The sequence below is a fragment of the Diplodia corticola genome, assembly GCF_001883845.1.
Source record: "Diplodia corticola strain CBS 112549 chromosome Unknown scaffold9, whole genome shotgun sequence".
Taxonomy (NCBI): Eukaryota; Fungi; Ascomycota; class Dothideomycetes; order Botryosphaeriales; family Botryosphaeriaceae; genus Diplodia; species Diplodia corticola.
Window position 1 is genome coordinate 501,105 of NW_017971488.1, and position 11,728 is coordinate 512,832.

The following is an 11,728-nucleotide window of genomic DNA, read 5'->3' on the forward strand; positions in this document are numbered from 1 at the left end:
CTAGGCTCGAATTGGTGGGGCGCGACGGGAGGTTGAGGCCGAGAGACGGGACACGACGGTCAGCGACGGTCAGCGACGGTCAGCAGAGAGTCGAGCGTCGAGCGTCGAGGGTCGGAAGGCGTGGCCGATGGCGCGACGCGTAGGCGGTGGCAGAAAACGAGTCAAGGTGAGGTCATCGCCATCTGAGCCGCATCACCACCGCGGGGACACAGGCAACAAATTCCGAATTCCACCTCACACTCATCCACGTCCCGGGGCTGTTGCCTGCTAGCTTCGTCTCTGCTCAGCATCGCCTCGGAAAGCCTTCTCAGCGGGCGAAACTGCGCCGATCTGCCCCCAATCCGTCGGCGAGTTGCCGTCGGCTTGAGATCCCGATCACCGAACACCAGCTTCCATATAAACCACCACCGCTCTCCATCCTGCACCCTTCAATTCACTTTTGCATTCTTTCTCCTTGAGCATAATGGGTTCCCAAGTGAAGGCAGAGCGCGGCATCCGCATCGCCATCGATGTATGTCATCATGGCCCGCTGCCCGCATTCCCTACTGACTGTTGATCCTGCAGCGCGGTGGCACCTTCACCGACTGCGTCGGCAACCCCGGCTCCGGCAAGATGGAGGACGATGTCATCATCAAGCTGCTCTCCGTCGATCCCCAGAACTACGATGACGCCCCGCTGGAAGGCATCCGCCGCCTGCTGGAAAAGTTCACCGGCCACGACATTCCGCGCGGTCAGCCGCTCGACACCTCCAACATCGAGAGCATACGCATGGGCACCACCGTAGCCACAAATGCCCTCCTGGAACGCAAGGGCGAGGACATCGCCATGGTTGTCACCAAGGGCTTCAAGGACTGCCTGGAAATCGGCAACCAGTCACGACCCAACATCTTCGACCTGGACATCCGGAAACCAGAGGTGCTCTACAAGCGCGTCGTCGAGATTGACGAGCGAGTCACCCTCGAAGACTACGCCGAAGACCCCGAAAGGACAGAGACAAAGGCCGACCCGCTCGACAAGGCTGGCCCCACCCCTGACCTCGTGCGCGGCCTTTCCGGAGAGGCCGTGAGGATATTGCAGAGGCCTGAAGAAGAGAGCATCCGGAAACAGCTGCAGGAAGTCTACGACTCCGGCCTGCGGAGCATCGCTGTCTGCCTCATGCACGGCTACACCTACCCGCACCACGAGGCCCTTGTCGGTAGGATAGCAAAGGAAATCGGCTTTGAACACGTGAGCCTGAGCCACGAGCTGATGCCCATGATCAAGCTTGTTCCCCGTGCCACCTCTGCCTGCGCCGACGCCTACCTCACTCCTGCCATCAGGAAGTACATTGACGGCTTCTCCAGCGGCTTCGCCGGCGGCCTCGGCTCGGAAAGTGTCAAGAAGGAGGCCGGCGACAAGGGCGCACGCTGCGAGTTCATGCAGAGCGATGGCGGTCTCGTCGACGTAGACATCTTCTCCGGCCTTCGTGCCATCCTCTCTGGTCCCGCCGGTGGCGTCGTAGGATACGCCCTCACTTCGTATGATGCGAAGACGAAGATCCCCGTCATCGGTTTTGACATGGGCGGTACCAGCACCGACGTCAGCCGTTATGGTGCCGGCAAGTACGATCATGTCTTCGAGACGACGACAGCCGGTGTCACCATCCAGTCACCTCAGCTCGACATCAACACGGTTGCAGCAGGAGGTGGCAGCCGTCTGTTTTTCAAAAACGGCCTGTTCGTCGTCGGCCCCGAGTCTGCGAGCGCCCACCCTGGCCCCGCATGCTACCGCAAGGGCGGACCTCTTACAATCACCGACGCCAACCTCTTCCTCGGCCGACTCTTGCCTGACTTTTTCCCCAAAATCTTCGGCAAGAATGAGGACGAACCACTCGATGCCGAGGCCAGCAAGAAGCTCTTTGAAGAATTGGCCGAGAAGATCAACAACGAAGTTGCTGGCGGTAACAAGGACAAGGCCATGTCCATGGACGAAGTTGCCTACGGTTTCATCAAGATTGCCAACGAGACCATGACAAGACCCATTCGTTCTTTGACCGAGGCCAGAGGTCACGACACTTCGAAGCATCGGCTGGCTACCTTTGGTGGCGCCGGCGGCCAGCACGCCGTCGCCATCGCCCAAGCTCTCGGAATCTCCCAGATCCTCGTCCATCGCTACTCCTCCGTCCTCTCTGCCTACGGTATGGCCCTGGCCGATGTCGTCGACGAGAGGCAGGAGCCGGAGTCAAAGGTCTGGTCTGACGACAACGAAGAGACCAAGAAGTACCTGCAGCAGAAGATGCAGGACCTGAAGACAAAGTCAACCGCAACACTCAAGGACCAAGGCTTCTCCGAAAAACAGATCTACTTCGAGGAGTACTTGAACATGCGCTACCGTGGCACCGAGTCCGCTCTCATGGTTATCAAGCCGACCAAGGAGGAGGCTGACAAAGACTATGGCGGCGAAGAATGGTCGTTCGGCAAGGCTTTCATCAAGCAGCATGAGCAGGAGTTCGGCTTCACTCTCCCTGACCGCGACATCATCGTCGATGATGTTCGTGCAAGAGGAATCGGAAAGACTTTCGAGGGGTTGGAAAAGACCGTCGACGATCAACTGCAGGAGATCAAGCCCAATGACCTTTCCAAGGGTGCGAAGCAGTATGGCACCGGTTCAGTCTACTTCGAGGGCGGCAGGCAGGAAACCCCGATTTACAAGCTGGAAGATCTTGCTACCGGCGATCGTCTGCAAGGGCCTGCCATCATTGCCGACGGCACGCAAACCATCGTCGTCACGCCCGACGCCTCGGCTCTCCTCATCAACACTCATGTTGTCATCAACATTGGAGAGACCAGCAGTCAGGAGAACAAGATCAACACGAAGCAGGTCGATCCCATCATGCTTAGTATCTTCGCGCACCGCTTCATGGCCATCGCCGAGCAGATGGGTAGGGCGCTGCAGAAGACCAGCGTGAGCACAAACGTCAAAGAGCGTCTCGACTACTCCTGCGCTCTGTTCGATGCCGAAGGTGGGCTTGTGGCGAACGCACCGCATCTTCCTGTCCACCTCGGCTCCATGTCCACTTGTGTGCGAAAACAGGCGAGCATCTGGAAGGGGAAGCTGAAGCGTGGTGATGTCCTCGTCTCCAACCACCCCATGTTCGGCGGAACTCATCTTCCTGACATCACTGTCATCACGCCTGCATTCAGTGGAGACAAGATTGTCTTCTACGTGGCATCTCGCGCTCACCACGCCGACATTGGTGGGATACTCCCCGGATCGATGCCCCCTCATTCGCGGGAACTCTTCCAAGAAGGCGCCGCAATCAAGACGGAGAAGCTGGTCTCGGAAGGCCACTTCAACGAGAAGCGTATTACCGAACTCTTGCACAAGGAGCCAGCCCAGTATCCCGGCTGCAGTGGCACCAGGTGTCTGGCTGACAACATCAACGACTTGAAGGCTCAGGTTGCTGCCAACCAGAAGGGTATCAACCTCATCAGCACGCTGATTGAAGACTACGGAGAAGATGTTGTTCAGTTCTACATGCACAGCATTCAGAACAACGCCGAGCAGAGCGTCAGGCACTTGCTCAAGGAAGTCAGCAAACGCTTCGAAGGCCAAGACCTTTCTGCGGTAGATTACATGGACGACGGTAGCCCGATCCAGCTGAAGGTCACGATTGATGCCGAGAAGGGAGAGGCTGTTTTTGATTTTGAGGGGACCGGTCCCGAGGTCTATGGTAAGTGATTCGGATGGATGGATTTTCTGAATTCGGGAACTGACCCATGATGCACCATAGGCAACATCAACGCACCGGAAGCCGTGACATACTCGGCAATCATCTACTGCCTTCGATGCCTGATCAAGGAAGACATCCCCCTCAACCAAGGATGCCTGAAACCGATCAAGGTCAAGATTCCGAAGAAATCCTTCCTCTCACCATCAGACAAGGCCGCCGTTGTGGGAGGCAACGTGCTCACAGTGAGTGCTCTTTCTTACCCGATTCAGCCCTCCGTCTCGGCCTTTGGCTAATCACCACCTGCTTCGCACAGAGCCAACGCGTCACCGACGTCGTGCTCAAAGCCTTCCGCGCCTGCGCCGCCTCGCAAGGCGACTGCAACAACCTCACCTTCGGCTACGGCGGCAACGTCGCCGGCCAGGCGGAACAAAAGGGCTTCGGCTACTACGAAACCATCGCCGGCGGGTCCGGCGCGGGCCCGACGTGGAACGGCTCGTCGGGGGTGCACACGCACATGACCAACACGCGCATCACCGACGCCGAGGTCTTCGAGCGCCGCTACCCCGTCATCCTGCGCGAGTTCGGTATCCGCGCGGGCAGCGGCGGCGACGGCCAGCACCGCGGCGGCGACGGTGTCGTGCGGGACATCGAGTTCAGGATCCCGGTCCAGGTCAGCATCCTGTCGGAGCGCCGCGTCTATCACCCGTACGGCCTCGAGGGCGGCGAGGACGCGAAGTGCGGGTTGAACGTGTGGGTGAGGCACGTGGGCCGGTCGGACGAGAATGCGGATGCGGTCACGGCGACGAATGGGAACGGGAATGGCAACGGGGAGGCCGAAAGGGAGAGCGAGTGGCGCTTCGTCAACCTCGGCGCCAAGAATACGGCGAGCATGCAGCCCGGCGAGCGCATCATCATCAACACCCCCGGAGGCGGCGGGTGGGGCAGGGCGGGCGAGGAGAGCAGGGTTGTGAGGCGGACGGATCATAGGGAGGCGTGGAGGAAGGGAAGTGTGGCGGCGAGGGCGGAGACAGCGGAGTCGTCGCAGTAGAAGGATGGTTGTTATTTCTGCCATTTTTCTTTTTATTTTTGCTTTTAGATAGATGCATACCCAATGTCATGTTGTTGGATTTTGATGGCGGGGGAGCATCGGTCTGTCAAGTGGTCTAGGTACTCTAACGCTGCGGAGAAGAGTTCGGGGAGGGTGACTTGACAGAGACAATGGACCGGATGGAGGATGGCACCTTGAAGCTCGACATGCATCTCTGGCGTTGTGTAAGGAAACCTCGCAGATGGCCAGAAACGAAAGGAAGGTTGAGCAGGTCAAGGTCATGCACTTCGCACCAAGGCTGATGCGAGAACGGTTCTTGGAGGTGGAAGCGAGAAGTACTGGACGAGAAGTCGTTGTAGAAAAAACAGTGAGGTCAGAATAGGCTAATTATACAGTTGTTCTGCTCTCCGTGCGGAACTGCCGATCCTCCACACACGTCACGCTGTCTCGTCTCCGCGTCTCCGCATTTGCAGCGCCCACCAAACACCGTCATCCACGTCCCTCTTCCAGTTAGCCACGGATGGCTTTCCCACCAGACCGCGGCCTCCTGTTTCGAAGAAAAAAAGGCGGGGTAGGCAGCTGCAAGCCACCCCCATGGCGTACAGTGGTACACCACCAAGCACTCCCCAGCCGTTTCCGCGCAGCCGCGTCGATCGCCCCGCGAATCAACGCTGACAAAACCACCGTCAAGCCTTCACTCCCGGCCGCATAAGCAATTCCCAGGAGAGTGCGGAGCCCCGGATCCTGCTCCACCCGCATGTTCCCCCCCGGGCGCCCCGACGCCACGCAGTGACGACGAGAACACGGCAGCGGCTCTCTATCTCTCTTCCTCTCCTCCCTCCCTCCTTCTCTCACAGCCAGCCCAGGCCCACCCGATAATCCCGTCCTCCCTCACCCCCATTCGACGCGCTTCACATGTTCCCGTAGCCCGCCGGACCTTTCTCTTCGCCACTTTACTAAGCCAGTTTCTCGTTGATATCGCCGCTTTCTCCGCGTGGCGTGTCGACGACTTTGTTATCGCCGGTTCCTACCGGACTGGGGCCGCAGACCAATGGACGACTGGTGTTGAGAGCCAGGCGTGGCGTGTGGCGGCGCCTCCTCCCCCCGCCATTCTTCCCCCGCAAGGGGCAAAAAGATTGCCATGGCCTCGGCATTGGGCAAGCGTTGCGGCTGCCGGGGCGGCCTGGCCCGCTTGAGTTTTTTGAGGGAATCCCGCACTATTCGTGGTCGTCGTCGTGGTCGTCGTCGTTGTCGTCCGATTTGGGGAGAAGGGCGTGCGGGACCGCGCGCGAATGAAGCCCGTTGCGGATACAAAGAGCGGGTTTGCCCCAGGTTTTCGGCCATCCTTTTCTTTCTGGTCATCCGCAAGGTTCTTCTCCGCATTCTTTTTTCATCTCCCTGTTCCCTCCATCACGCTGCAGGCTAGCTGCTTGCTTCGCTTGCCTCTTGTCTCCCATTTCTTTTTATCTCTTCCCTGCCTTCTCGGGCTCCCGTCTTCCTACTACTCCGGCTTCAATCGGACATCATCATGAGCGACGCCGGTCTGCACAGGCTCCAGACGCTGGAGGTCGGCGCGACCGACGCCGTACAGAAGCACTACGCCCGCCGCATCGTCGAGCGGAAGCCCGTGTCGGATAGGAAGCTCGAGTTCGAGCAGAAGCGGCCGAGGTGGCTGCGAGAGATGTGTGCCGAGGCGACGGGCGTGTTCTTCTACGGTAAAATGACGCACGGGTGGATAAATGGAGCGGTTGTTTTCTGATGGGTCTTTTGCGTGCAGTCTACCCGGGCATTGCCTCGACCGCGACGTTTTTCCTCAACGGGACGGAGCCGGCTTTCGGGTCGCTGCTGCAGATCGGCTTTGCGTATGCGTTCGGCATCGCTTTTGCCATCATCACTTGCGCCTCGACGTCCGGTGGCCACTTCAACCCGGTATGTCCGTCCGTCGGCGCCGAAAAAAAAAACGGCATCGCTGACCGAAAGTGAAACCATGACATCTCCAGGCCGTCACCATCTGCTTCGCCATCTGGCAGGACTTCCCGTGGAAGAAGGTGCCCGTGTACATCTTCTCGCAGATCTTCGGCGCCTTCATGGCCGGCCTGGTGCTGATGGGCCAGTACCACGAGCAGATGGCCGCCTTCAACGCCGAGTCGCTGGCCAAGACCGGCTCGTCCGTCTACAACGGCGGGCCCGCCAGCATCCTGTGCACCTTCCCCGGCGAGACCCAGCACAACCTCGGCTACCTCTTCCTGATCGAGTTCTTCGTCGACGCCTACATCGTAAGTATCGTCGTCCTCATCCCCCATCCCCTCTTCCCCGCCAACCCAACCCAACCCATCCCTAACCTCCACCCCACCCCCCCAGGGCATCGTCATCTGGGCCGCCCTCGACCCCGCCAACCCCTTCGTCGCGCCGCACTCGGCCCCCTTCGTCATCGGCTTCGCCTACGCCGCCATGGTCTGGGGCTTCGCCAGCATCTCCATCTCCACCAACCTCGCCCGCGACCTCGGCACCCGCCTCGTCGCCGCCATCTTCTTCGGCCCCGACGCGTTTTCCTACCGCAGCTACTGCTGGATCGCCATCCTGGTCAACGTCCCCGCGACGTTCTTCGCGACCTGTTACTACGAGTGCGTCATGCGGGACAGTTTGGCGAAGCTGGGGACGGGGAGGGCGGTGCATGAGGGCGGGGATGAGGGGCTGCAGAGGCATTTGAGTCGGAAGGGGTGGGCGGAGGTGGAGGGCGGCGCGGGGTGGCATGTTGTCGAGAGTGGGAAGAGGATGGATAGTGCGGGGAGTGCGCTGGGGGCGGAGATGAAGGAGGTGGTTTGATTTTTGTTTTTTCAGCTTGTTCTTCCTTCTTCTTCTTCATCTTCTTCGTGTTTTTCTATTTTTTGTGTGTAGGATATTCGGTCGCGTTGTAGCTAGTGCGGCTTTTGGGTGTGGAGATGCGAATATACGGATTGTTCGTCGAGATGGAGAGAGATATGGTCGGTAGTAAAGAAGGTGGCTGACAGTCAAATAGGCTTGCAAACATCTATTTGATTGACCATTCAACCAAACAAACATTGCGGTAGCCGCTGGACCAGATGAACAAATAAGAAGGACTGCCCTGTTTGTAAACATATTTGCCTGTTTGCTTGGCATATCGATGGGCTAGACGGGGGCACTACCGTAAGATTACGTATGGTACTGACCACACCTCTTGTCTCCAATTCTCTTTTTCGTGGTAGTCAAGAATGTTGGAATTGGGGGTTTTGCTATAGAAATTGCCGAGAGATAGGTGGACATTCCACCCGCACAAACATTCGAGAGCAGCGAAAAGTCAGAAGCCATCGTTTCAATCTATCAATCTCAATCTAATTCCCTCATCCTCCCATTTCCTGCACATTCACCATATCACTTCAACTCGGCGCCTTCCACTTGTTCAGTAGCCAACCAGGTATTTGAGACCCAGGATGATGGACGAGAGGGCAGGAACCAGCGTCGGAAGGGTGGCGTTCAACGACGCGTTCACCAGAGGCAGCGACCCTTGAACTAGGATGTTGACCGCCAGGATCAGGCCAGCTAGGATGCTCAAGACGTTGTTGATGATGATGCCGAGGACCACCAAGACGCCTTTTAGAGGGGAGTCATGTACCCGTTAGCACACCGACACACACACACACACGAGAGAAAAAGGGGAAGAGGAAAAAGGAAAACAAGGAAATCGACGCACCTGAGCCCAGCTTGTACACGACATACTGCAGCGTGTAGAGCAGCTCGTTGACGATGGCAATGACGGTGTTGGCGATGCCCGTCAGGTCGCTGCCGAGGTTGCCGCCGAGGGTGCCGACCTGGGTGGTGGTGGTGGCGAAGATGGTGCCGATGGCGTTGAGCTCGGACCGGATCGACATGATGGCGTTGTTCTTGACCACCCACGACGAGTCGCCGTTGATGGTGCCGAGCGTGTTGTTGATGTTGCCCGTGTGCACGCGCATCTGGTCGTAGCTGGAGACCAGCATCGCGCTGACCGTCACCTTGGCCTCCACCGACACGCTGATTTGCCGCTTTTCGATGTCGAACGGCTGTAGGTCATTGGGGGAGACGTCGGTGAAGGCTGTGGGCGCCGAGGAGACGGTGGAGAAGAGCGTGGCGAAGGCCACGGTGAGCGTTGCGGCTGAGATCCTCATTGTGTCGGACTGGGGGAAATTATCTTTTTTGGTGTTGGGAGAGGATTGGTGGGATATGCTGGGTTGCGAGGATGCTGGTGGTCTTGGTGAGAATGAAGTGTGAGTGCTGTGCTGTGGGATCAACATGCTTCAGACAGCGAGCATTAAGTAGACACTCGGTTGGAGTCTTTTGCAGACTGATGTCGAAGCAGTTGCCGGACTGCACCACATGCGAATGTCGACGTCCGAAAGCAGCATGCCACTCGCGTGGCGGGCTAAGGGGACGCGGCAGCATGATTGGCCTCTGGGCGAAAACGTTCCTACGCCCCTTGCTTCCCGCTGCCTTCCCGCTGCCTTACCGTTGTTTCTGCACACGTCTCCGGCAACCTTACTCGGATAGGAATAAGCCAAAGTCTCTTCACGGCACTCTGTGTAACAGTAGGCTTTTCCCTGGTTCCTGCACTCCACTCTTCTCTCCTGAGCGGAGCATTCCCGGCTGCACTCAGCGGCACATACTTTGACCACTGCACACAACCTAGGCCTGGGTGCACAAAGTGCCGTCGGAGCCGTTGATACCTTTCGAATAGTCGGGTAGCGTAAAAGAGAGCGGGCGTAAACTACCAACGATGTCACGTGATAGTACGAAAACAGGGCGAACCATTTGCCGCTGGTGACGCGACGTTTCGGAATGCTGAGCCAAGCCATTGGTATGATGACCCAAGAAGCGGCTATGGCAAGCGGGCCGCTGTGGGCGTTAGGAGCCCCTGCGGAGAGGGTCTCGAATTTACGCACTTGGTAAAGAGTGTTGGTCCGGTGGCAGTGCTCTTGCTTGGCGCATTGCGAGAGTTACGGTGCTTAACCTGCCGGAAACAGATCTTTTCCTTTGCAGAATTTCTCCAAAATAGCAGCGAACAATCTGGAAGGTTGCAGCGCTGTCTCAGAAGCTCCAATGCCGGGTTTGATGGTCGGTCTTTTCTCGTCACTGAATCATCTAGAAAGTAGCAGTTTGCTTCAAATGCCAACAACCTCTGGCGATCTCTTCGTTGAGCACGATGAAGTAGCAATGATCACTGAGTGCGCGCTCAAGCATCAGTAATTAAGCTGCAAGTCGCCAGAGACGTCTAACTGGTCGACACTACGATTGATTTCCAAACTTGATTTAGTCTAGAGATGATCTCTGTGAAGGACAACCGGATGATTGCGCTGTAGCTAAGTGACGTAGAGAACGGAGTGGACGATGAGATAACAGGAAAGGACAGGACATATGTGTTGCTGCTAGATCGTGGACCAGATACAAGCGGATATCTTCACATTAATGATCGTGGTCCAAGTAGAAACACCACATACCTGACCGCGTACTCATCAATAACCACGAAGTACTACTTAGCATGCGCTGCCTATGTGCTGCCAGATAAGATCCTTGTGTATGTTAGAAAGCACCTAGCAAGAGAAGGTCGACGCGCATTGATCATCGGTTGGCAGCATGGTTTTAGGGCATTAGAAGGGGCAAGACAAGCACGAAGACAAGCACGAATACATATCCCGAGCATAATCATAACTTGTTCCTAGTAGCTTATATCCTGCCAAGACCTTGTGCCACCCACATCTCCCTAGAAGCGGGCGTCCGGATCGCAAACGATGATGGGTTGTCCATCATCAAGGGTGAGGTGCTGGCGCGCAAAGTCCAAAATCTCAGGATCGCAATCAAGCTCAGAGCATTCTTCAAGCTCCCAGCACTTCTCGATCTTCACCTTCCGCAAGGTGAGGCTGTGTTGGCGCAACAATTGCTGGAGTGGCTGCACCTCGATGCGAAGGAGTCGGATGGAAAGCTCCCGAAGCTTCGGAAGCTGTATGTTGTTCGCCAGGTAGTTGATGCCTACGCCGACAATCAAACGGTTCCAACCGAGCTCCTCTCTGCCGGCGAGACGAAGGACTGTGATGTCCGGGGCTGAAGCGATGACGTGTAGCAATGTGTGGAACTGAGATTCGTCTGCGACAAACGGTCTGTTATCAAGCATCCAATCATGCGACTCAGAGAAACTTACTGTGGAAGTACTCGGGGAAAGTAAGTGACAGGCTGTTGAGGCTGGCTAAGCCGTCCCAGGCCATGGGCCAGGACAGTTGCAGTTTGCGGCCAAAATACCACCCGTAAGCGCCTTCATCAAGCGCGAGACGTTTGAGGCCGATGCCGGCGCAAGATAAGGCCTTGGTCAATGAAGAGAGGCCCCACGATGCGAAAGGATTAGCGTCATACTCATGGTGTGGGGAAGCTCTGTTAGGTGCCCAGTCCTTCAACACTATCTTCTTGAGTTGAGGGTAACGCCTCAAGCAAGTTGTAAGCTTCCGCTCAAACATGGCCTTTAGTATCAATTTCCTCTGCTGCCCCTCGTGGAGATAGGTCAGCTCGCCGAACTCTCCGCGGACAAAGTATGGTTCTTCGATTTCCGAGGCGTGGAAGGTGATCGAGGAGAGGATAGGCGCAAAGATGGTGGTTGAGAAGTCTTCTATGGCATTTAAGCCTCTTATCGCAAAGGAGATATGTAAGTTCGGACAGTACGTCTTCGGGAAGCTCCTGTCTACCGAGCTTTGCATGTCGCGGCAGGTTGCGCGGAGCGCGCAGAGGGCGGGAAGGTCGAGTAGATCTGTGATCAGGTAAAGGACGTCTCTGGGCATTTGGGAAGCCGGCGAGCGCCCATCGCAAGGAGGCTCGGAAACAAGCGCGAGCCAATCTTCGGCATCATCGACATCCATGGTGTCATGTGAGAAGCTGCCAGCAAGCTGAGGTACGGTAGAGCCGTCGGGAGTTGATTGATTACCGTCCAT

General features: G+C 57.1%; 4 protein-coding genes across 4 annotated transcripts; 2 read left to right on the plus strand and 2 right to left on the minus strand.

The window, feature by feature from the left end:
• Window positions 1-463: 463 nt before the first annotated feature.
• BKCO1_9000158 (5-oxoprolinase (atp-hydrolyzing)) lies at window positions 464-4,760 on the plus strand (the record flags this gene model as incomplete). The annotated part of the gene is made up of 4 exons (XM_020279801.1): window positions 464-511; window positions 565-3,712; window positions 3,773-3,954; window positions 4,026-4,760. The coding sequence occupies 4 exons, from the start codon at window positions 464-466 to the stop codon at window positions 4,758-4,760; spliced, it is 4,113 nt and encodes a 1,370-aa protein (XP_020133153.1).
• A 1,528-nt stretch (window positions 4,761-6,288) lies between these two features.
• On the plus strand, window positions 6,289-7,586 carry BKCO1_9000159 (aquaporin-like protein; the record flags this gene model as incomplete). Its single annotated transcript, XM_020279802.1, has 4 exons — window positions 6,289-6,475; window positions 6,538-6,689; window positions 6,761-7,036; window positions 7,122-7,586. 4 exons carry the CDS (start codon window positions 6,289-6,291, stop codon window positions 7,584-7,586), a joined length of 1,080 nt encoding a protein of 359 aa, XP_020133154.1.
• A 595-nt stretch (window positions 7,587-8,181) lies between these two features.
• Window positions 8,182-8,926, minus strand: BKCO1_9000160 (uncharacterized protein; the record flags this gene model as incomplete). Its single annotated transcript, XM_020279804.1, has 2 exons — window positions 8,182-8,372; window positions 8,473-8,926. The coding sequence occupies 2 exons, from the start codon at window positions 8,924-8,926 to the stop codon at window positions 8,182-8,184; spliced, it is 645 nt and encodes a 214-aa protein (XP_020133071.1).
• A 1,589-nt stretch (window positions 8,927-10,515) lies between these two features.
• Window positions 10,516-11,728, minus strand: BKCO1_9000161 (uncharacterized protein; the record flags this gene model as incomplete). The annotated part of the gene is made up of 2 exons (XM_020279805.1): window positions 10,516-10,895; window positions 10,951-11,728. The coding sequence occupies 2 exons, from the start codon at window positions 11,726-11,728 to the stop codon at window positions 10,516-10,518; spliced, it is 1,158 nt and encodes a 385-aa protein (XP_020133070.1).